Source organism: Micropterus dolomieu, linkage group LG08, assembly GCF_021292245.1.
Source record: "Micropterus dolomieu isolate WLL.071019.BEF.003 ecotype Adirondacks linkage group LG08, ASM2129224v1, whole genome shotgun sequence".
Taxonomy (NCBI): Eukaryota; Metazoa; Chordata; class Actinopteri; order Centrarchiformes; family Centrarchidae; genus Micropterus; species Micropterus dolomieu.
Window position 1 is genome coordinate 13,913,314 of NC_060157.1, and position 26,663 is coordinate 13,939,976.

General features: G+C 40.9%; 2 protein-coding genes across 11 annotated transcripts in view; one reads left to right on the forward strand and one right to left on the reverse strand.

Moving 5' to 3' along the window:
- Positions 1-26,663, forward strand: part of LOC123975559 (amphoterin-induced protein 3-like) — a 104,815-nt gene that overhangs the window by 46,784 nt on the left and 31,368 nt on the right. The gene's annotated exons all lie outside the window — the stretch shown is intronic.
- Positions 1-26,663, reverse strand: part of LOC123975558 (metabotropic glutamate receptor 7-like) — a 100,950-nt gene that overhangs the window by 36,976 nt on the left and 37,311 nt on the right. Inside the window, exons 1-2 of one of the 2 annotated variants that reach the window (XM_046057128.1) lie at positions 23,820-24,926; positions 1,007-1,223 (exon numbers count right to left, since the gene is read on the reverse strand). In XM_046057128.1, coding sequence (XP_045913084.1) covers positions 1,007-1,223; positions 23,820-24,323 — 721 coding nt within the window. In that variant the 5' untranslated portion in view covers positions 24,324-24,926. Of the gene's footprint in view, positions 1-1,006; positions 1,224-23,819; positions 24,927-26,663 lie in introns of those variants that run through there. The other variant, XM_046057129.1, reaches the window with a different exon arrangement.

The following is a 26,663-nucleotide window of genomic DNA, read 5'->3' on the forward strand; positions in this document are numbered from 1 at the left end:
AGCCTTTGTACTGTATACTGTAGAGCATCTCCTGGTGACAGCAGTGCCTGCTGATTCACATGTACCAACACATGCCAACAATAGCATCATTGTGGAAAAAGCAGGTCAAGCACGTGCAAAAACTACAAGACCTCATCTGAAGGAAAATTTCTGTTGTAAGTACTCTTCAAAACCCATATTCTAACCTCTCAAAACCCAAATGTACTTGAAAAAAACAAAAAAACAACAACTTAACTGTTAAGCCTGATAATTGCCACTTTAAACAATCACCATTAATGTTAAATTACAGGACCCAACAAACAAGACTGATTCAAATAGTTTGCTGTCTAGACCATTCAGTGGTGCAGCTCTCTCTATTTAATCATATGGCTTCTGAGAGAAATGTCAAGAGACGTTCACCAAAGAAGGCTGACTTATTTTCTAAAAAGACTAAATATTTCAAACCCTGCTGCTTCATACACACAACCAGACACCATCACACCAGAGTGATTCCAATTGACTGACCACAAAGCTGACTGACCATCATTACCTTCCTCAGAGCCCTGCACTCTCACTAGCAGGGATAAAGAATGAGGTAGAGCAAAACTCATGTCTCCCAAATGACCAATTGCCAGACAGTTCTCCCTCCTCTGTGTTGGCTATAGAGGACACATTAGACATTTTAAATATCCTTCTGAATGTTGAAATGGTTAGATTAAAAAAAAAACAATGACATGGGTATAGGCACGCTTATTGTTGTGGCGTGGCATCCTCTGTGTAAGCTGTTTCTCTGTCTGCATTTCCAGTAGCACACCACAACTCACTGGGGGACTAAAGCAGAAGTTGCCAGATCAATAATTCATCCTCCCAAAACAGATTTTAAGATGAATTGCAAATGCCAAACTGATCTTTCTCTGGTGAAAAATGCAAGTGCATGTTTCGTTTCGCACGTAATCATAAAAGCAAACAAACAAATAAAATAATTATTATATTTGTTTAGTGCCCATCACTGATCACCTTTCTTTACCTGCTTCTTTGGAGAGTTGTGTGAAAGCCTCCACTCCCTTCTCTCCATAGCTGCCCTCTGAGGCGATGGTGGAGACGTAAGTCCAGCCCAGGGCTCGGATAATGTCCACCATGGCCTGGGCCTGGAATGAGTCTGGAGGAACCACCCGTGAGAAGAAGTCATAGCGCCTGTCATCACTCAACTCCGGGGCTGTTGACGCATAGCTGATCTGCGGGATCTTAAAGAGAAGAAGTAGGGTTGGGGGAGGGAAGGGAATGTTTACTCATGTGCTATTCTGGTGCAGCATCATAGGTGGTTGCTAGGGTGACTGCTCTGACAAATCACATTATTGAATGGCTGTGTCCGAAATCACTCCCTATTTACTATAAGGTGCACTACATTTACTGTTTGCCATTTTATTTGAGCACCTAAATTAGAAGGGTGGAATTTATGCACGATATGCCCGCAATGGAAGGAGTGCCAGCAATCCAACAAAGCAAAAAACAAATGCTATTTCCTTCAGTTGTAAAATTTATAGGAAAGCTTATAAGCAAGCAATACATTTAGGTTATAATTTAGTATTGTTGATAAAAGGTGAAGTAACTGTGTAGTAGGCTTTGGGAGAAAATTGTGTTTACAAAAACATTCCATCACAAAGTGTTACAACATATAATACAGATAATAGCAATATCTCATATTTATTATACATTGTCATATATAGTATTTGACAACTTTCACATGGGTCTCACCTATATAAACAGTATTTTTCCCATAAATGAATTAACTGAAAGTCAAAACACAAGCAGGTGCTGCACCTCGCTTGATTCTTTCGCTGCTCACACAGACAGATGAAGGCTGCGGTTGACAAAATGGCTTGCAAAACAAATGAGCGGTACATTTTTCATATATTTCACATTATCCAGTCTATTGATCATCTAAGAATATACATATTTGCATTATGTAATGCAATATTTTACATAGGCTATATTGGGTCTGTTACCTGGGCAACGTGCAGTGCTGTCACTTTCTTCTCTTATCTATGAAGACTTATTGCAGAAATGTCTTTGCAGCACTTTTTATGAACTAGCAGCACAGCCTTGTAAGCACTCTCTTACACTTCCCTCCTGATGAGACCTCGGTCTGTCTTCTATACCTTACAGCATATCCAAATATAAAACTTAAGGAGTTCAGTGTTATGCCTGTGCTACTTTTGTCTCTTCTATTTCACCATGTATTTGACCTAGGCTAAAAAAACTAAGCTAACACGGTACATGAAACACAGTCCATGTAGGTCTAACATCGGTTTGCAACATGAAATATGACAATATTGAAAAACAATATAACAATAATGCATGTTTTACTATAGCTCAGCAAAAACATAAAGTTATAATGTGGCCTAATGTTCTAACTGAGCTATCTGCATTCACAACAAACTCCGTCGGCTGAGGAAGACCATGTCATGTGGTTGAATGCACCACAAAAGGCTAGTAAGTAGACCTTGAGTTAAAGATATATATTTTTTGTCAAACTACTGTTTCCATGGTCAGGAATGAATTTCATAAGTGATATTTTTGAGGAGAATTTGTGACTGGAGGCTGCATGTGTATTCACTCCTGAAAAGCAAGCCATACTTTCAGTTATCACTATTAGCCATAGACGTTATAAAACTATCAACTAACAACTGACCTGAGCAGTGGGCATGTTGATATCTTAGGAGTATCTCATCAAGGATATATAACCAACTATATTAATCAAGTTCTTTAGAATGATGCAAGATGCAAGTCACTTTTCCCAATGATCAGGAAACCCCTTAATAGTCTTCAGGTCTTCTTCTTACCGCAGAACACTTCTTTAAAGTGCTCAGGTTTTTAGCCAAGCTAGTGGCATTGCTTTATGGATGGAAATGCCCATCTGCGAGCTGTCTGTCTGTCCACTTTTCCTCTGGCATCACCATGAGGTTGACATTTGTGGTTTTGTGATTTTGAGTAAAATGTCTATTAGATGGATTGCCATGAAATCTGGTACACACATTCGTGTCCCCCTCAGGATGAATTGTAAAACCTTTGATGATCCCTTAACTTTTCTTCTAGCACCACAATCAGGTCAAAATGTGCCACTCCCACAGACATGTGGGAGTGTGCTAGCTTACAGGTAATGAACAGCTGGTACAGTACATTGGATGTTTAGGGCAAACAAACAAAATGGTCCATTGGTCAAATTTGCACGAACGGCAAGGCTGAATGAACTTTCTTGTTTCATATAAGCAAAATATCGCAGAGAAGTAAATGTAGAATCTATCTATCTGGCTACATTTCTCACATGAGCTATATTAACTAATAAATCAGTATCAAAGTAAATCAGTTGATATAGGGGTCTAGTTTTGTTCACAATACTACCTGATGAAGTCCTAAACATCTCATCAGCAACTGTGTTTTAGGTTTTTTGAAACTGCAATCACACCTTTTGACATGTCTGGGATCAAATTGGCTAGACAGGTGGGTGCACAAGCAGGTACAGACATCATTTTCTCTTGAACCCAGTGCAATACCTCATCACACAGTCTAATCTAAGCACTGTATGAAAGCCATCCATTTCTGTTAGAGTGATCAAAAGCAGTCGGACACTGGGGAAACACAGGAATGAGGACACAGCAGCTCGCTGATGGGATTGCTTCAACTCACAGAGTGTGAGTTATAGCTTTGACCCACAACTCAAAGGGAGTCAACCGCACAAAGATGACAAATTGAGGAGCATAAGAGGAGGTCAAGCTCAAGATGACTCAATATGTTCCAAGTCACCTCCTAAAAAAACCCACAAAACCCCCCAACAACTACAAAATTGGCGCACACAAAATCAGTGATGCAATTAGACAAATTCACAGGTGGTTAAATCACTTCAGGGCTGCCTAAATCGAGTGTACTGGGTCAAAGAGGCAGTGCAGCAAAGTAATGGAAAAGCAACAGCAGCAGTGATTTGCATTTAAAAAGTCTATTCTTTCCATAAAGTGAAGCATCTATTTGGAACATTTGATAGGGGATGTATCTTAACGGAGCTGCTGTAGTAATACCGTGGATTCAAAAGGTGTTATAGGTTTGTTGAATCTCATCCTATCTTCGCCCCAGCTGGGACAGAAAGCTACTTGAACATTTGTCTCTCTCGAGCTTTTTGCTGCAGGGAAGCATTTAAGTCGGCGATGTCTTTTTACTTTGTCCCAGCCTTGTACCCCGTTGATATAATTTCTCCACCTCTTGCGCCCCAGGAATCAACACATCCACTGCAGAACAAACATTAATGTTTTCAGCCTGTGCTTTTTTTTAATTACCACTTTGACCTCCGGGCAACACAAGTGCTAAGCCTTGATTGAGAAAATGCATAGGTGTGAGGATTAAATCTGATGGAATTACGATACAAGGAGATGCTGACAAACTAAAATTGATTAGAATCTAACACCTTTGTATTTTTCTCTCTGGTTGCTAATGGGCTACAAATTAAGTGTAATTTAACCTTCTCTATGAAATAGGTAAACTTGATTATATCTTTCTCATTACGTTACAAGCAACGAAGTTTAGCTTCACAGACTAAATAAGCAATTGTTGCAACAAATTGCAGCAGTTTCGAATATCTTTAGTGAAGTTAATTTTTCAGACAAAAGTAGGTGGCAAGAATATATTTTATCAAGATCTTTGAAACATTATCTGTAAATTATTCGCTTGGAATGAGTAAAACTATTTTGTCTTTTTACTTCAATTTAATTTCCCACTTTAAATCATGTGAAATATGGCATCATACATGACAACGGGGTCTATGCTCCAGTGGCAACAAGGTGAAAGGGTGATGGCGATGCCTCCAAGCACTTTGCATTGACAATTACTATAATAACCATGAACCAATCATGAGCAACAGATTTCATACCAACAAAGAATGATTAACAATGTCCCTTTTCAGTATCACAATTACCCAAAGCTGATGTCTGGCACCTGTCATCTGCAGTATAGATCAAAGTTAGGATTGCTGAGGGTAATCGCCTGGCTTGCTCTTGAATGTATCTGGGCTGACAGGATCGATGGAAGGAAAACACAGAGGTCTGTTATAGGGGACGCTCTTTTATTGATTTACTACCACAAAGTGCTGTGGCCGCCCTGAATAAAAATCTGTTGCTGAAATCTAAAAAAGGTTAAGAAAAAAGGGACGGGAGATGGTAAGAGGGGGGAGGGTGGCAATCTGCTTACTGACATTAAATGAGATTTTAAACCTGGGTGTTTAAGAGGAGAGGTGACTAAGCTAGGTTGTGTAAAGGTTAGACATGTTCACAGTAAGTGGGAATGCCAGGTGAAGTTAATTAGAGAGCCTTGGCCTTTGCGCTGCATTTTCACATACAGCAGCCCACAAGCACCATGGGCAGCTTTAAAGAAAGGTGAGAGACTGTAATTTTTGTGCTTTGACGGCCCTGCTCTGCTAATGTGAAGGTGATGATTGACTAGCTGGGAGCAATGCTTGCAGATGCAGCTAGCTGTGCTGCTCTGTCTCCTCTCTCATGTGCTTGATGCAAAAAGAAATGTTATTTGAAGAAAAATAGGCAGCATATGGCACAACACGACTCTCAGTTGGGGTAATGGCAACCATCTATCCTTGCCATCTGAGAAGAGGGAAATCTGCAGATATGACAAGAGAGGCTGGCTCCACAGAAAACAGAGGGGTATGACAGTCCATGGGTTCTTAAACAAAAACTCAGACAAAAAACAAAGGCCATCTTTCAAAACAGAGCTTTTCCCTACAAAAGGCAGCACTGGGTAGACGCCATCAGTGTCAAAAATTAGGCATGGAAAACTAGAGTGTCGTCCAGATTGGGTTTGGTATCCATTAATCCAAGAGCAACGCATAGCTGCAAATGAACTGTGAGTGGCAGAGCTGAAATGTTTCCCATGAATGGCTTTAAACTGGAGTGAGGGCGGCCAGGCAGTTTCTGCTGAAGGAATCCTGGTGCCTCTATTTGCTGCATGATTAGCTTCTAAGTATATCTTGACATCAGTCAGCTCCACTCGGCTGTTTGCAACAATCTCCACGGTGATGGCGGAAATGACAGCGGGTTCTGACAGCCCCGACTCTAACCCCATACTGTCTGTGGCCGGATGCCAATGCACAGATTGTCCTCGTGACACACACCAGCACAATGACACACACACACACACACTCTACAAGCTACAAGTATGATCCCATGAACTGGCTAAGAAACCATTTTGAAAGCAATTCAAAAACTACACACCCATCCATAATGGAATAAATATTTGCTCACACAAAAAAAACATCCCTAGTCAGAAGATTTATTTGTAGCTCCACTGCCCGGCATTGTAAACCAGCAATGGTCGATATCCTATAAACAAAATAATACAGTACGATAAACAGGCCTATAAAGATATTGAGCAGTTTTCAAGTTTTACATCTTTTCTGCTAAATCAAGCTCTGCATCAAGGGCGGGGGGATCAGACAGCCATCCGTTTGTATTTAGACAGCAGTGCCATTTGTGAGCAGGGCAGAGGTAATGACTGTGTCCATACATGCAACCTCAGGCTGGGCTTTGGTAATCTCTCTTCACCAGAGCATGGCACTGCCAGCACAGCCGAGGAGGCAGGGAGGAAGGGTGGGGGAAGCCGACAGCTTTCCCTCCCTCATTCTGTCACTTTCTCCCCCTCTCTTCCTGCCCATCTGTGTCTCTCACTCTCGCTCAAACTCTCCTTTTGTGAGGGCTGTGTCTCCTCATTGTGCCCTCACACAACCTGTGACTTTCAGCCTCGCTCCATTGTTCTCCGCCCCTCTGTGTGTTTCATCCCCGTCGGAGAGAGACAAGTGAGTCTCATCTTCCTGTGTGTCTCTCCCTCCCTCCCTGTCATCTGTCTGCATGCAGACACGCCCACACAGATGATCAGCAGACACGTCCTGCCCAGAGAGGGGCTCGGGCTGCCAGTTTGCCCCCAAGCTGAGACAATCTGCCCTTAGCCATTTGCTCTCATGCCACCCAACTTCCCCCGCTTGCTGTCCTTGGTATTTTTGTTTTCTCCTCCATTTCTCCCTGTTTTTTATTTAAATCCTCACTCCTATAACTTATGCTGAGGGATGACTAATTTCCATTAGCAAATGTGTTGTCTGAAATGTAATGCTAGTGGGATTATATTTTTGCATTTTATCAACAATGTATCTGTAAACTGTTCACTACCAAGGCAAAATCATACCAGAAGACTCATTGGCAGTGCAGTTCATTGACTTTCTCGACAATATCTGCCTGTGGCAACTAAAGCATGATTATTATTTTTAAGATTATGTTATGACATTGATTTAACGGACGTGTTAGCAAACATCCGGTTATTTACAAAGCAGCATTCTCATTTATTTGGAGTGGTGTCTGTGACCACCTGGCAAATCTAAGTCCAATAGTCAGTCTCTCTTAGCTCTGCTTTGGTTCCCACCAACTCCTGAGGGAAATATGTGGCTCTTTAGATGCTAAATTCAAGCTAGTAGCTAACTAGACAAAAATAAAAAGGCAAAAATCTTTCACTAACCAAATGTTTTAGGCTGCGTAAACTCAACAATGTGAGGGACCAGGAAAATTAATTCCAGTCTCCAGAGTGTCAATGACGTGTGCTTTGTTCACCAAACCATCCACCCCTTCCTCCCTAAGACGTCGGCTGTATAGAAATGTGACACTTCCTGCACTGAAAAAAAGCATAGCTAGTGAATATAACCCAGGAAGAAATTCTGTTTTCTCCATATCGCATATGGTAAAGAAAATCTGGCGTCAATAGTTTTGCAGGAGACATTTTGAATTCCCTCTCCAAGCTCCTCACCAAGGCCAGCCTCGCATCACACTCCTTTTAAATTTCAAATTTTTCGGCCAGATATTCTACAAGGACCTTACCTGAGACAGTGTTTAACCAGTCTGGATGTCTAGTGTGTTTTGCAGCAGCTTTTTGCTCCAGGAACACCAAACACCACCCTCTTAGAGTTGCCCACACTGCTGAACTAGCCTTGGTGTTACATGACAGAAAGTTAGGCTTTCATAATCCTTTATCTAACACGACCTTCCACCGTCTCCTTCTTTCCGCCCACTTCTCTTTTTCCCCAGTTGATTCCCTCACCGTCCGTCTCTCCCGCTCGCTCCATGCCAGTCCCCTGGGCAGCTCCAGTGCTCTGTGCCGAGCCTGAGCTCTTGCATGGCTGCCCTGCCAGAGTGTATTTTAAGACAACCAGCATGTTTCTCCATGGGTATAGAGGCTAGGTATGACTCACAAATCAGATATTTGACCAGGAGAACCACACAGCAGAGTAGAGCCGAAGCGTGGGAGGAAAGTGTGGATAGCTCACAAAGGGAACCTGACCGACCTCCATCTTTCCATCTGGTAAACAGACTGCTATTTCAACTCTATTGGTATTTCAAAGAAATAATTGTTTCCCAACACCAAATAGCCCTTAAAGCCTCATTGGAGAAGAGTCGGTACAAAGGACAGGGTCAACATATATGCAGTGCAGTGTAAAGGTGTAGTGCTAGTACAAATACGTCATAAATGGAGCCCATACTGACTGAAGGATCTCGTCTTTCAAGCTGGCACGACAGTCGAGCTTTTATGCTGTCACTCGTGAGAGTTATTTTGTACAAATACAGTATCTCTTCAAGTAATTTTGTAAGGCCTTTTTATATGACTTGCCTTCACAAAGTGAGGCCCTGCAGAGAACAATGCTTTTGCTGATCATCGTGGCTGTGCTGCGTGCTCTCTCCAGGTGCGACAGAAGCTAGATGCCACGGTAAGAATAAAACGTAGCCTGCAGGTTTTATGACTAAGTGTTATCAAATGTATTCCTTTATATCCAGAGGGTCTCACATTACAGATGGCTGTATTGATTTTCCCTGACTCCAAACTGCCCTGGATGCAGCTTTGTTTTCTCAGCTGTGTTCTTTACAGCCTGCACGGTAACTTTATTTTTTCGGAGAGAAATATTAAATATCAATAAACTACGGAGCTATGCATGCCATTACGCCTTAGGTAAGAGGAAAACAAGAATGTTCAGATACAAATACAAACGTTGGTGTTTGTGTTACAGGAATTGTTGGTGTATGCAACATATTAACATCTCTGCTCTGCCCAGTCCTAATCTGGCTCTGGCATATTATTTACCAGGAGAATGATCACAGGGGCATGTTTTTTCCCCACCTACACCTGGAGCATGCAGGTTCTGACACATCCATTGTCGTGCACCTGCAACACCCTGACCTGCATCCCAATGATTCCCTCTGTACTATCCCCCATCTCTCCCTGTATAGCTCTCTCCTCAGACTCGACAGAGCATCATCACCAGGCCCATTTCTCCCCTAATAGCACAGACAATGTGGGTGAGCCTCCTCGATCTTATCTTTCCTCTCTGTCTGCTCCTCAGAAAGAATTCTTTAGCAGGGCCATGTAATTATGTGGTGATCACAGCACTGGAAAATATCACACATATCCTATTCCTTCTGTTAGTGTGTCTGAGGCCCTACATGATGCCATGCACTTGAGATATTTGTACCGGTTTAGAACAGAACAGAACATTTTAATAGGCAGTTTTCTGCTTGCTTAGCACTGCCTGCAGTGTTGCATTGAACCTCTCCCAGAGTTGAGATTATAGTATCTTATAAGCAACACCTGCATTCACAACATAGGCCAAAATCAGTGTCATCTGTGTGCCAGAGAGATTGCGAATGTGAACAAGAATGTGTATCTGAATACACTTTCCCACAAAAGTCATGTTTGAGTTGCTACAACTGATGTAATGGCTACTGTTCTGTTTTCACAGATTATACTATGCATTGTGGTAACTTTAATGATTTTCACAGGAGGTGTTTGACATATGCAGCTGTTGTATAATTTACGCAAAGCTGATATTCTTATGTTAAGGAAATGGGTAGAATTTTCTGCTTAAACTGCCATTCACGGTGAGATATTCACAGTCATCAACTAGGGCTTTGCAAAACTGGCATAACAACAAAGAACATTAAAATCTATAAAAACGGCAATGAAAATCCAGAAACACATCCACAAGTAAAAGCAGTTAAAATGGAATGGATAAACAAATGGATGAATAAATGAACAAACAATTACAGAAACAGATAAAACATTCAAAATATAGCGACATAAAACCACAAGTAAGCAAAACCACAAACATCTGAGTATAAAGCTGATAATAAGTGATTTAAAAGTCTTAACGGTAGGGCACGTCACAGTCAACTAGTGTATATGACTGTATTGCCCGGGCACTGGTACACAGGCACACCTTCTTGCAAGGCTTTCTACAGATCTTGCCTCCTTCATTGGGATTGGCAGACTCTTACTGGCCCTTACATTAACTATGTATAACATAAAGCATTTGATTGGTAGAACGTTTTGGTGGAAGTACACAGCCACAGCCTGGGAGGCTCAGTTCAAGGCAATGAAGTCCCTTACACCGACCCTGCAGTCTCTGGGTCCTAATGGCAAAAAAGGTGACTGTGTCACCTTTCCTCTTCTGTCAAGACAGGGGACAGTCTGAACAGCCTGGGGACCTCAGGCTGAGTATGACTCATGAGGAAATAAAAATTCTGCTTGGAGTCAGACCACAGCTAGATGTTTTCAATGTAATCGGGATGTCAACAGAAGATTAGCTTTTAAATCTTGTAGCCAATGAGCTGATGCTAAAATCAAGAATGGATGGTCTCTTAATAGTTCATATTCTGTCTGCCGCATTTTAATGACTTGGGTGCTTGAGGCAAGAACATAAAAAGTGAAAAGTTATCTAAATGTAGAAGCAAAATGTCTGAGAAGATACTTTTAAATTATTCAAATTTGCAAATTATTGTTTTCCTTTTAGCCACTTCTTAGCCATGCTAGCAGCATGTTTCTAGGGATGGTCATCCATCTGTCAGTCCACCACTTTGGCCAATACTGATCAATATCTCAACAAGTATTTTGTACAGCCATTTGCAGTCCGTAGAAAATGAATCCTAATGACTTTGGGATCCCCTGACTTTTTCTACAGCGCCACCAAGAGGTTGTTACTACATTTGTCACTATTATATTGATTGCCTGTGGATAAGTAAAGTTTCACGGAGCAGTCGCATGACTGTAGATGCTTAATATTGGTAAATACGTACCTGTTTTTTTAAGATTTGGATTTTACTAACTACAACTGACAAATGGGATTTAGGCTGCTTATTACTTTCTCATCAACCAATGGTTTTCGCAGGTTTAAGCCTGTTTCCTGTGCACTTTACATCACAGCTAACCATGTAGTAAACCATGCTTCTATGTTTTAGAAATGTTAAAGGATGTCATTTTACCATTACATACAGCCATTGTTTATTTTATTTAAGAAGGGACAATGCATTAATTAATACGATCACCTGGGTCATGTAAATATGCCAGATTTAGCCACGAAGGCTAATTGTCATCTGCAGTCCCTGCCATGTTGATGGAATATAAAAAATATTTAAAGGAAACATACAAGAGCACAGAAGCAAAGACAAATGGCAAAACAATGATGTAACCACTACTAACACTTCACACTATTATGACACATTATAACACATCTTCTATTAATTTCTGTACATTATGCAAATATATTGAAGCACTCTTGAAACTTTCTTGTGTTGTATTACATAACATCTGTGCTCATTTTTGTGAAAGTCACATTATAGTTACATGGTTATGCAGTGCAGACTCTTTAATATCAATCTTCACATGAACTGCTTTACCACACAATTATAATATAACATTAGGCAAACACACTGGTATGGTCCTTCAACCTTTGAAAGATTTTTTTATATTGTTGTATATTTGTTATATTTTTTTAAGCATCCTTGGGTTTGTGAAAGGCGCTATATAAATCATAGTTATTATTATTATTATTATTATTATTATTATTATTATATTATAAACTATACATATGTTATATACTATTATTACTACTACTCCTCAACATTATATTGGTATTTGCTCTTGAGCAGTGGGGTTGAGGTGAGAAGAAGGCAGTTGTATAACTGAAAATAAAGCTTATTAAATTCTCTGAATGTCTGCTATCTTCCCACCCTGTGGCTACTCTGATGAAAATGATCCTGTGACCAGTCATGACCTGGCCACCCATGGGCTCTCTGTTCTGATCTGTGTTGCTTGTGTAATGCATCACTGAGGGCACCTGACCTGGTAGTCCCGTCAGCAACACACTGGCTCTGCTGCATAGACAGAACAATGGGCAATTGTCCATTCAGTAAGCACAAGAAGCTTTTTCCAGTGCCATGCCGCATAACCTGCCAACTCTGGAAGAACTGGACACAATCCTTCATTTAGAGCTATTCTGTGAAAACAGACTCTCGTTCTTAGTGAGATCATGATTCATCAGAGCAAGTGTCTCGACTAATGGGCCGAGAAGATTTATGTGGAATGTGTTTTTGTGACATGCACATTTCACATAACTTCCACTCGCAGTGAGACAAAGTGTCAGAAGGCTGCACACTGACATGTATTTCAGAGCCAGGATCAGAGATGCAGAACAGACACCAGATCAGACAATTACCCCCAGACAAGTTAACCAGCCGAAACAGGAATGGGCCCAGTCAAATACAATGAGACTGTCACACACCACTGAAGGGTTATCTTTATTTTCAACAAGACAGCTCTAAGATGTGTCTTTCTCAAAACAGCTCATGTTTTCTGTCTGCTAATAACACAATGAGCTGAAATACAAGCAACACAATACTTATATTACATAAAATGTATATTTCAAAGGTCTGAAATATAGACTTTTAAACTATACATGAAATGTGATGATCTCTTTATTATTTAATTTATATGTGGTATTTCATATGTAAGTCATATTGAGTAGCAATTTTATACATAGGGTGTTTTCAAGAATTTCTAGCCTCCAATGTCAGAAATGTAACCCAAATACCAATACAAAAAAATGATAATAAAGCTCAGAGAAGGAAATTCCTCTATAGTGGAATTATTGAAGCTAAACATGTATTCATACGGTAGCAAGAAAGTATTATGTGAACTGCATATGGACTAAAGAGCTGTAACATTATCATTATTGTCTGAAATTGTACAGAAAAATGCATCAAAATCTTGTAAAGTCTTGTCTTGTAAACTGCGCTATTACAAGCCACTTGCGCTATGACCAACAGAGTGAGTGCATTTAACTGCCTTGTGTTTATTTATTTCTTTATTTTATGTTCATTACAGCACATTACAGCTCAAAATCATAACCTCTGCGTGTGGATGGTTTCTCCAAATAAAAAAAAAAGGTGTGATGTGTCTCCAGCTGTGCTCTGGAAAATTGCTTGAGCACTGAGACTGTAGGATTATTGCCACCCTAAAACTCACACACACACACACACACACAGACACACACACAGACACACACACACAGACATTGTTATTTTGTAGGAGGACATTGCATGGATGGACATTCTTATCCAGGAGCCTTTATCCTAACCTCAACCCTTAGCCAACCTTAACCTAATCATAAGAGTAGCCTTAACCAAAAACTAAATATAATGGTTAAACTTGTGGGGACCAGCTTTTTATCCCTAGAGAAGCAAGTCCCTGTAATGATCAATCAAAGTAAATACACAAACATACATTGATTAAAGTTTTATTTATTGTTGTACATTATGTAGTTAGGGCATGTAGCCACCAAAGCTATGCTGTCTGTTGTGCCATATCTGACGTGAGCCTCCTCTTTCTCCGACTCCAACACTTACATGGGTCTAAGGAGATACCATGTAGGGACCACAAGAACTGTGATAGGTCAGTTTGGGCTGCTTGTGTTTTGTCCTACAAGTTTCTGATGCTGGTAGAGATTGTTGCTAGTGAAGCCAATGTTAAGGAAGTAAAAGACTCAGAAGTCTTCTCCTGTAACAAAACATCTGGCAAAGACTTCTCCGCTGCAAATCTTTTGCTCACTGCAGCACCCGCTCCCTATGAGTGAATGAATAAACATAAACACAGCAAATGCATGGGGATTAGTCTACTGTTCAGTAATGAGACAAGGCAAAATAGGCATTTAACCTGGATGTTACTCCAGCTGCACTGTATAAGTATTTGCGTAGCCCACTGTCGCTCTATATCACAAAGAGAATGAAAGAATGTAAACAGCATTTACTGTGGGCAGTACAAATAAATGAATATACAGCCTGAACATGCACATTACATACATTTAGTGTTGAAGTGGTGCCATCAACAGGTGAAATCTAACGCTGACTGATAAATCAAAACCTATGCCGTAGGTATCTACAGCAGGCGATTAATTGCTTGCATCAAGCTTAAACTGGCTTTACATCAATTCTCTGGGGACTTGTCCTAACCCTTAACCATTACTACTACATGCCTAACCAAATCCTTACTCTCCAGAACCAAATAGTCCTGAAATTTACTGCCTTGTGAGTTTTCACTTTATGTCACCAGATGGGAGGCAAGTCCCTGTATTGTGAATATTTTAATAACAGAATAATAATAACATAATACATAACATAATAATAATAATAACAACAGAATTTTGGCCCGACAACATGATTAATACAAATACAGGCTTTACCAGGAAAATCTTCAGACAGTGTATAAAAACCAAACCAAATTGACAGAGATGTGATCGGGATTGTACAATGCTAATCTTAAAACAAAACCTATTTAGCCCTTAATATTATCTAAACTTTGGAATTGTATCCACTGGCAGGAGTGCAGGTATAATGTTGATAATGCAACATACAGATAGGTTTATTCCCCAAACACCTGAGTAAATATACTACATTTAATTTGGCTTTTGACCTCCAGGCAGAGAGCATGTGACAGTTCTATACATAATCCATTGATAAATGACAAGCAGTTTATCCTCTTAGCCTTAATGTGTGCCACATGTGAGTACTCCAACACTGATAAGGCAGTTTAAAAAAACACTATATTCTGTTATTGACAGCTTCTGTCCGGCAGTCGATTGAAGATTGAAGTTTTAGCAACCCTATTTGAAAGGAAAGAGCTTTCCTAATTTGCAAAATGTCAATGATGACTGAGGTCTTACCCCAAATCAATGTAACTATCACAGAAACCCACAGGATTTGCATCTGAAAACAGTTATCCTGTCCACTGATTTTTGAATGTATGCTCAGGCTGATGCATAGTATACGTTCAAGCTTAAAAAGAGCAGAGTCATGCAAACATGTTACAACAGCACTCACACACCACTGCACAGCCCCGCCCCCCAAAAAAATCATCATCTCGAGAGAGAATTACAGACAAAATCAAATTGAAGCTAATGAAACTCCAAAGTTCCTCTCTTTCATTTTCACATGTAAAATCAACAGGTATTTTAGCATAACTGCCCGAGGCCCATGCAGCACTCAAATAATTTAGTCTCCTTATAAAGGTCCAAACAGTGCTGGCTGATATAATGGTTATATATTACTATCTGTTGTTAGAAACCGTTCTGATGCACCCTGAGGCCCTGCTGTAATAACACAATTGAAGGACAAGGAATGAATCCTGATGACAGTTTATTATGTATACTGGGAGAGAGCACACCGGGCCCTGACATCTTTGACAGTACACAGACACACACACACACACACACACACACACAAATGTAGAGAAACACACACCAGCACATATAAACACAGATGTTGCATTTAACATATTTTACATGGACCTCCAGCAGAATCTGCCATGAAGATGCTTGGTCTAAATTGGTCTAATTTGGCCAGGTTTTTCAATATCCACCATCAGTGCACAATTTGGGCTACTTTTACTTACAAAATATTTTTAATGCAGGATTTGTACTTGCAATGCATTCTTTTTTGAACTGTGATATTGCTACTTTTACTTGGGTAAAGGATGTGAATACTTCATCCACCACTGTCTGCCACAATGATTCCAGGCTCCACCCCAAAACAAAGAGGTGAATGGGATGTTGACTGTGGTGCTGACTGTATAAAACATTTACTTTGTAAATGCACAAACATCTCTTTACAGAATCTATGTCGAAACTGGAGCACTAAAACAATTGTACCTGCATAGCGTGCAGTGACTCTCGGCCTATTTCTTGCTGCTCTTCAGTGGCATGCCAATCTGCATTAGAGCCCTCACATGAGCATACAGTCCAAACAGAGCCTCGTGCCACCAGCCTCCAGGGACCGTAAGACAGCTGTGTGAGCAGTGCACCGCCTGTCTCTTTTAAGTTGACAACACACTTCAAGTTTATCGTGTTTTAAGTGCATTGTTGCATTAGTCTTTTGCATACATGTGGCTGTTACTCTTTACTGTGTGATTAAGACACTGAAAATGCGTCTCTATGTGCAGAGATTGAATATGAAGCTGTTAGAGATGGCATTGTTAGCCCATGTCATACAGAAATACGTTGACAACAATAAGATAGATTTTCATGAAACTCTGAAATTCCACCATGAGGTTGACATTTCTGGCTTTGAGTGAACACACATTTGTGTCCCCCACAGGATGATTTGTAATAATTTGGTGATCTTTACTTTGCTTTGAGACCTGCAAAACAAATGCCATTCCCATCAGCCTTGTGTTTAGTTCTATTTAGCAAATATTGCACGCTAACATGCTAAACTAACATCAGCATGTTAATATTACCATTACGAGCATGTTAACAAGCCAATTTTACAGCCTTAAAGATGTAGTATGGCTGCATACTCTTTGTCTTGTTACTAGAGGTTTGGGCTATCTATGGTAAATTGAGGTCACTCAATCTACTCACTTACTTTAATAGCAATTACCAATTGTTAGCATGCTAACATGTACATAAACATCAGCATGTTAGTATTTTCATTGGCAATGTGTTAGCATGCTGTTGTTGCATGGGGTCATTACTAGGTTCCCAGAGTCGCCAGATTTATATGGCACATAATGGGAACATGACAAATGGGTTATATGTTCCCAGGGTCCTATGTTGCCCAGTTATAGGGTCCTAGGAAGATAGGACCCTGGCAACACAGATATGCTCCTGTTAGCATTTAGCCAAAGCACCACTGTGCTGTACTGTGCTTGTCAAGAGTCTTGCTCCCTTTTTCCTTAAAATGCAACATTTTTTATGTGTTGAGAGGGAATTCTCCATGACAAGTAGATCTCTAGGATCATTCTTAAGTGCAATATAATTTCTAAGGTACCGTGTGATTTCAGAGTTGTATGGGGAAAGTATTGAGAAAGCAATAAAACAGAGAACAAAGCACAGAAACCAGGTGTAAGAGGAACCACAACACATGCCTTCTTTTGAGGCAGCAGACACTCTCACAGGCAGAACTGAAAGCAGACTTTTAACAGATTTGCTTAACTCATTCACCAGAATTTTAGGAACTGTGAGAAGAGGGGAGTTTCCTTTAAAAAACATAGATCATACTTCAAAGGCAAATTTCTTACTGATCTATACAGACATGTTGAGCTCGTATGAGGTTTTCTATAGAAAAAACAGACTCGGGTGTTATTCATATATTATGTCATATATTGCACACATGTCTACTATGGCTGAGGGACTTTGTAATTATGTTGCATGGATCACAGATCACCGCCCTAAAACAAACTACAATGAACCCTGTGATAATGCCTTCCAGCCCACACTAGATCTTTTTCTGTTGAAGCAACGGGGACATTTTCTCCTTTTGGAAGGATGAGTGAGAGGCCGACCAGCATCCAGCAGAGACCTCCTCATGCTTCTCCACTCATCCCCGTAAGAGGATCAGACGTAATGGGGTTTCCTCTTCTCTGGCTCCTTCTTCTTACCAGATGAACTGCAGAAAACTTCCAACAAAGTCTAAGAGTGCTATTTTTGTCACATTTTACAGTCATACCATTTTAAAGGAACACTGGTGTGACTTCAATGTGAGCAGAACTAAGCTTTTAAGCAGGTGCCCTCTTCGCCCTCCAATGCAGTGGAGAAAATAGGGGTAATAGCCTGTCAAGCAAAGATGAGGGATGGCACCTCATGAAAAGATACAGAATCAATATTTACCAGCTATAAACAGAATCATAACAAACCGGAATATGAAATATAATAATATGAAAAACAAATGTATAATTTAATAAGAATGTACTAGTCATGTTTTCTTTGAGACACATTTAGTCACATAGCACAGTGTTGTGTAGCCGTATAATAAAGTGCACCACCCCCAGGCCTGTGGGAATATCTGAGACATTAATATCAGGCGTACATGGTTTCTCATATTCTCCCTGTGGCAGGCAGCTGACCTAATGACCTCATGTCAGCAGCAATGACAACTTGTCTAAAACAAGGATATTTTATTCATTCTATTAATATTGCATCAGTTGCTCACACTGCATCGTGTTTGTATGCGTAAATATATACCTGCTCCACTGAACACGAGTGCAACACCACTCCTTCACAACACTGTTTCTCCCGAAAAGGCCAAAAGGATTGAAATTTGAAAAAGGCAACATTTCTCTGTGGGGTTACCAGTTTACATGTTGCCTTTGCAGGTCTGAATTTCAGTTAACGGCCATAGGCTGCAAAAATACTGTCCTTTTTTTTATTTCTTCCAATTCCAACATCAGATCTATGCATGTTATAGCTCCATCCTGGCGCTGAGAATCCTGACACTACCGCCATTCTGTCCAACCAGATCATTCCAGATAAATGCATTAATCTACCGCATCCCATGACTACTGCCACACACCAAAATTTTTTTCATGTCATGAATTGATCTTTCCTTGTTCACCTCTTGCAAAGTTCAATCTGAATGAACTCTGACCTTAGAAATAGCGAGACTCACAATGAATTCCAATTTCAAAGAGCAGGTGGGATTGACCTCTCTTTGAGTAATTATTGATTGTTTGTATCCTTGTTTGTATAAATGCATGCTTAAAGAACACAAGCAGAACAATGTTCATGTTGTGTGGCTGGCCATTAGTGCAAGAACAGGGATAGTGATAGAAAGACTACAGTATAAAGTAACAAGTAAAAAGTGTAATTTCTCAACTTGTGGAATGCTATTCTTAGCCTGTTGGCCATGCTAACACCTGCAGCTTATGCTTGTAACCCTGCCCACATTATTTCCTGTCCCACTGTTTTTTGTCACAGTGTGCGAATAAATTTCACCTTGCCAATTCTGGTCTGACCGGGCCACAGGTCAGCAACTCACTAAATGGCCTGAATGAAAACAAAGCAGGGCTCTCAGTCTCAAGGCCCAGAACTGAGAATCACTATTTATTTTTAAGTCAATCAATTTCATTTATGTAATACAGTTTTGGTAGATATTTCTAACGTTTTATGCTATTAATGTTCAGTTCAGATCAGTTCTTTAACAAAACCAGTAAAAATGTGTGTAATTGATGAGTCGACCCTTTAAAGTCTATGTGAGTGTTATATGCCCATAAAATCAAAGTGTTTATTGTGAAGTTAAATGTGTTTTGAGAGAGAGGACCTTCCTTTGAAGAGTTTTGTATTTAATATTTAAAATTTACATGTTTATTTTGTGTTCTAAATGAAAACAGTAAGGAAAAAAAAACACCCGCTTGGTTCAACCACAAATTTTCTCCCTCAGGGACTCAGGTGCTGTATTTTTTTAATATAATTTTGATGTTATATTCACACAGGTATCATATTTATTGAATGATTGGCCATATTGTGAGATGAGGTGTGACGTGTCATCACTGCTAGGCCTACATATCCTATAAATACAGGTGTGCTCACAACCTCACTTTAACCTGAGAAGGATCAGTTATGGTCAAAATGATGTCACGTAGAATAAAAGTTAAACTGGTCATAAAGGGGGCGGGTAGTTTTTCATCGTTTGTGCAGATTATTGTGACTGAGCTGCTGCAAAATGTTTGTTTGCCTCCTGCACAAAATACAACAATGAAATTGGACAATCTTTCGTTTGAGAACAGGGGTGAAATCAAACTTAAATCAAAAACCTCTGGACAGGCAAACCCTTTTGAGTCATATTCTAAAAAATCATTCTCTTGTTGTATTGTGAATATTTCACACCTCCAAAGAAGGGCAGAGATCTGATCATTTAGGTTTAATAACACTGTCCATATAGTTTTCAATTTCCATCTATGAGGTCAATCCCACTGAGACTTTCTCAATACTGAAATTTTCTCTTTCTCCAGTCTTGTGTGCTGTATGCTAGGAGTTATCTAACTAACAGCATATGTGAAAATAACAAAGTCTCAATAAACACAAGTTTCTAAATATTATATCCACAATCTAAATAAATAATTCACACTAATAACTAATAAAACATAATCATCACAATAATTCATTTCACTGTCCATATGCATAAAATAACAAACTCAACATTATTTAAAGTCAATTTTGGCTCTTACATGTACTTAGTTATATGTTAACTAAGATGCCAAACCTTAGTTTGGAGAGAAGTGTCAAGTTAGCTGAGAAAGTGGAATTACTGTGCTTGATATGCATGTTTCAGATACTCGTTTGTAAGTTATAATGTGCTGAGTGGGGTCTCTGTATAACAATGGATCATGAAATATCCACGAGACGGTTGTGTTTACCTTCCTTCAGCAATGGTAATGGCGGTCTTTGTGTGCATATATATATATGTGTGTGTGTATGTGCATCTATATACTGCATGTTCGACATACCAACACTGTCTCCTATGATAGGGCTGAATGCAGCATTGGAGATGTGACTCACTGACCTTGGCTACTGCTTGCATCAGTGTACAAATGGTAACCGTGTTTTGAAAAACAGACACAATTAACCTCCGCCATTTTGTGTCACTCTGAAAGTTTGTCATGTAACACGCGCGCACACGCACACACACACACACAGAGCTTTCATATTCCTTTGGTGTCCATCTTTACCACTGTCAGCTGAATAGATCACACTGCAAGGCTTCAATCTCCTTCAAATCAATCACAGTGATGATTCTGTGAGAAAGGAGAGATAAAAAGCCAACTGGAGCCTGTCAGGGCTATGAGAGCATGGGATGTCAATGCCTCACTTAGACAGCTAGTCTGAGGGGGCTGCTTCCCCAGACAGGAGGACAAGACGGAGTTCACCTGCATTCAATACAAAGTTTTGCCTCCATCTTTGGGAAAAGAGATGTGACAGAGAGCAGCGAGCTGCACTCCCTGATGTAAATGTCATCTGGATAAAAATCAATTTCATGATTCATTCAAGAGGCCAGGGCTTACAAATGGACAAAGTTGCCGCGTCTTTTCAGCTACAGTGTCGTCCTCACAGAGAATGACTGTGTGCTCATGCTAAGGATTGGATGAATTTTCAAAAAAGGTGCACCACATCATAGCTCCGGGTAACAATTCAAAAGTTTGGCTGATTGATTTTTTCCCCCTCCTGTGGCATTGTTGCTTCTCATTTACAACACAGCATGAAAGGCAGTGAAATAAAAACATCTTAGCAGCAAATCGGCCTCACCATGGCAACAGTATTGATCACCCCTCTTGGGTCCTCAGAAAAATCTATCCCCCATGTCAATTTCCCGGCATCAACAGTTCAGCAGCAACTCATGTCCTGAATAGACAGCCATGATATTTAGCATCTAACAATAAAATCTACAAGCACTATTTAGCTTCCCTGATGATTCATTTATCACAGGGGTTAGACACAAAATGACATAATGATATCCACTGAGAAGAAAGCGGGAAGTAGGCTCGGGCAGCAGTCATTGTCTGCAGGCTCAAAGTATAAAGATTTAACTTCAAAGTCCATTAGATTGCTTAGTTATTGGGCATAACCAATAATCAAATGTAATTGAAATCGACTAAAACAAGAAATTGCACTTTGATTTGAGAAAAAAACTTTTCCAATTATATCTGAACAGGTGTTCCCTCAAGTTTTTGACACTTTTGACTGGAATAATTTGATACTTGATAGATTGCAGTTGAAAACAATCTCAAAAACTTGGAACTGCTGCCACGCACTAATCAAATGCTGTAAAACTAATGAGGGTAAATGGGCTGGGAACTCTCACTTCTGGCATGTATTGATTATACAGTATCCTGCGGCCTCGCATTTCATTTATCCTCGTTTATTATCAGGACCATCATCACCACTGGTACCGTAGGATAAAAAATAAGTGTGCTGAATGGCAAACGGGTTCAGAGGAGGACTGAACTGATCTTGTGAGCAGATCTGACTGGTGATTAAATCCACCTTTCTGGCAGCACAGGAAAAGCAGAGTGACGGACGGCGCTGCATGACAATGGTTGTCAATCAACCGATTCCACAAGCTTGACTACAACATTGCACATAGACTACAGCTACACCCCCACAGATATACACTTACAGACATGCTGGTACACCTGGTGTGAGGTTGGAAAGAGGGAATTAAGAAATCATCCCACTCCCCTTAAGCCCTCTAAATTTCAATGTTACATGTTAAAAAAAAAGAAAGTCTTATCAACCCTCGCATTCTGCAACAAATAACAAGTGCATTGAGGATGCTTCAGAGTGTAACTGGAGGGTTTTACCAACTTGGAATGATACAAAAAATGTATTTGTTAACTCAGCCTACAAAGAATGAATAGGAACCAAAGCCAGGCTGAAGGTTGCGGTGGAGACCATCAGTCTAATTGTCCAGCCATAAAACCCTAAGGGATGACTGGTGTAAAAGAACAAAACACAAAAAGAGTGTTGCGTGTGTGTATGTGAAAAGCAAGGGGGTGGGCTAAAAGCATGTTACTTTGATGGTCTTAGAGATTAAACAGGTACTTGCAACGAGGTTTGACTAACTGAACTGAAACAAAACACAAAATGACAAGATTATGAGTAACAACCTGCAACCACAAATCATTAGCACCAACACTGCAGTTGTGGGTGGGATGGGGGGGGGGGGGGGGGGGGGGGGGGGGGGGGGGGTACCGTAAAGAAGGCTGCACATTTGCAAAAATAAAAGCATCCACATGGTATTTCATGTAATTAGATATTTTGCTATGGCGATGTGTTTTAAATAATTAATCTGCTGTACTGGTGCCCTGCTGCGTTTCCCATTCCACTGCAGCACCAGCAGTGGGCCAACACCACTCTCAGCCAAAACTGTGATGTGTTCCCATAAACCCAAAGTAAGTCATTTTGAAATAAGTTGCGCAAATTTGTTTCATTTACTTGCAGCCATCAAGCTCAATTAGGGCACAAAGAGTTTGAAACTAGTTCATTTCGAAGACCCCCCCGCCCCCTGCAGATAAAGCAACCTACTCAACCATAAATCAAGGCTTTCAGGTTCAAAACAATTCATAAAAAATGCCTGCAGTCTTTCCCAAAGAAGAGCCTCTATAATCATGTGCAATCGCATGAAGCATGCCTGTTATTCTCAGGAGAGGGTTGTTGAGTTTGGGTGTGATTGTGTCAGGCTGTCAGTGCCCACTCATCCAGACTCAGGAGTGAGACTGGAACAGACGGGAGCTGTTCTTTCAGCACCACCGGGGACAGGCAATAGCACAGTCAGCTGTCTCATCCGCACAGTGTAGTGGAGGGGAAAACCACCCAAACACTCATTTCACCTCACTTTTATTTGCAGGTTTTCAAGATGGAAAGAGGTCTACATGAAAAGGTGTCACAATATATACACCACATTAAAAATGGAGGATTAAGCACATACATAATGTCACCTGAAACATAGCAGTTCTCTGTTTTTTTCCCTATGAGATAAGATTTTATGTTGCTTACTGTAGCCCAATGGCATCCTCGTTCTCAGCTTCCCGTCACTGGGTCACTCTTCACTATAAGGCGGGTTTTCACCAGAAGCCTGCACATACTGTAGCTGCATCGGTGAAAAACACTTTTTAAAAACCCACAAAACTATTGCACACGCTGAAAGACTTACCTGAAAGAGGCGTAGGATGTTGGCTACCATGATCGATACTGAACTTGCAGAGGCTCCGATGACTCCCACCACTTTTTCAGGCTTGACAAACACCGGTGGCTCCCCATTCGTGCACCTCACGTCGGAGGTGTCCTTCGTGATCAGGGCTTGAACGAAAGTTAAAGATTGCTCCAGAGCGTAGGTATCCCTCGAACAAGTGTCCAGCACCCGGGCGCCTAGGGTGATGTTGGGTAAGAGCTGGTCGTCCTGGTTGATTTGGTCCAAAGCGTACATCATGGCCTCAAGCCGCTGGATGCCGTTCTCCTTTTTGAGGTCCCCGCACGGCGTGCCGTCGGCCCCTCTGGTGTGCACAGGGAAGAGTCCACCGAGGGTCAGGTGCCCCTCAGTCCGTATTGAATGGGGTGCATAAGTCTCTTGAGGCAGGGCGAAATCTACCACAGTCCTCATGAGCCAAACCACTCTCCATATAGAGCTCAGCTTCACGCACACGCCGGAACGAGCCATGATCAACTTTTAGGAAGGATGGAGTCAGCAATCCGCAGGATAGAACCAGAAAGGCTGAGAAGTTTGTTAAAACGAACCCATTCTTGTCACCAGGGAGGAGATTCAACAAGCGGGGATGGAGAACCGAGACGCAGTAGGTGGCTCAGGCAAACTGCGCCCATCGCTTTGCTGCCAGGAGTGAGCGGTGCAGCTTGTTGAATAGCGAAGCCCCAAACGAATATAATTCAGTTCCCCTCGGAAAGGGAGGCTATATCTACAAGTCGGAAAGATATCAGTAAAAGAGGATGAACACCCGCCGCAGATGAATTGGCCTAATTTTGTCTATTTATGCTAAATCCAAAGCGCAAGTGGAAACACAATGAAGCCGCTGCTGAGAACTGACATATCTTCACAACCTAAAGCGCTAATTCTACTAAATAGCAAAAAGGGATGTTTAAATTTTATTTGTGCAATTATCTCTCAAAAACAATACTTAGATGTTAGGACCGGCCGAAGTGGGTGACATTCTTCTTGCTCAAACCAACTCCGCGGGAGCGCAGGGATGGCTCGGTCGGCTATGGTGTCTGTTTCCCAGGGGTGCATATCATCTCCACAAAAAAAGAAAGAGAGAAAGGAAGAAAATGAGACTAGCGCGAGCTTAAACGTGCGTCCACGCAGAGGACTAAGAAAATCCAGCTAATTAAAGCCCCCTCTCTCTCTCTCTCTCTCTCTCTCTCTCTCTCTCTCTGCAACCGGTCGCATTTATACAAAATGAATGAGTCACAGCGAGGGATTCACTGTGTGCGCCGAGTTTTCAGCCCCCTTTCCTTGCGAGACGTCATTCAGCTGGCTTAAAAAAAAGAAGAAAAAAAAGAGCACGAGTGGCATCACTTCATGGCAAGGTTTTCAGGAAGTTGGCTGTTCAGTGTCTTCAGACATCACTTCCACGAGAAGGTAAACAAGATGAACAAATGCACTTGCAGACTTTAATGGTGAGACAATTGTTCCTCTGAGTGCCTCTCAGCGCGCTGCATCAGCATCCATAATCTCTTCCTCCCTCTACTTCAAGCGTTTTTTCCTCTCTCTTTTCTTTTGATGTCGATGGTGGCAGGCATGAAGGAGGGATCTGTGGCATTATGAAAACACAGCAGAGGTAGCCTACTGAAGGGCTTCACCCGCAGAGTGCCTTTCCTTAAATAGTTTTAGATTCATTAGTAGGCCTACTGATGTACCTTTAAAACGGGGTGGGGGTGAGGGTGCACGTTTGGAGGGCTCCAGGCTGGTCTCCCAGGCAACCCTTCTTCAGGAGACACTCCTGATTCATCCACACACACACCATGTTGGCACGCATACTGGCACACAGAGTTAACCACACCTTTAGGAACAAGGAGCCCTCACATCTTCCTAACAAAACACTATCATCACCTAACTATTTAATTGCACAGATGGTTCTTTTCCCCCCCCAAACAAGCAGATTATGATAATTTGCTTTCGAGCATTAGCCAGGGACTCGCTTTGCAATTTGTGTCATTAATTAAAAAAAAAAAAAGGTAGTTTCTGTTTGTAATTCAACAAAAAAAATAATTTTTAAGCTCTACCAATGACTGCTGTATTTGGTCAGTGGGTTACAGTGTGTAAAAAGGTGCCGACAGAGCACTCTGTGGATACATAATTCATGTATAGGCTAAGCCTTCATTTTCTTAAGTAACCTTACAAACTGACCACTTCTAAACCAGCCACCACGCATCCAACAACAGCATCCACAGGGCTGCTGCTGTCGGAAAATTACAGCGGCACTCTGGGCTCAAACAGGAAACAGTAAATGGATTATAGGATAAATCAGTTAAGTTGCTTGATCTTTGAGTAACAAACAGCCTCTGAGAGTTGCCTTATTGTGAAAATGATTAGGAGGCATAGAATCCCATTTTATGAACATGTTTCTTCCATTCGTTTCTGTTCAATTAAAAGATTAGAAAAGCCGATGTGGCTCTAATTGAAACATGTCCTTTTGACATTACAGGCTTGGATGGACATATTTCTAATTAATTAAGTTGAATAGAGATTAATTCAAGCCTAATCCTGCCATGTAGTGTATTTATCTCCATTAGCTGCACTGATTGCATGAATATCTTTGAATAGGCAAATCGTTCATGTCCAACTCAATGCATGTTAATGTGGTTTTGGGTGTGCAAACTGTACACTGGAGCCAAAATTCATGAGATGCACCAAAAATACATTTAAGGAAAGTGTGTGGGAACTGCTGGAAAGAGGCTGCTGAGGACAGAAATGAGAGATGGAATAGGGGAGGGAGGCAGATGGCCTCCTCCACTGTGAGCACACAGGCAGGCAGGCAGGCAGGTC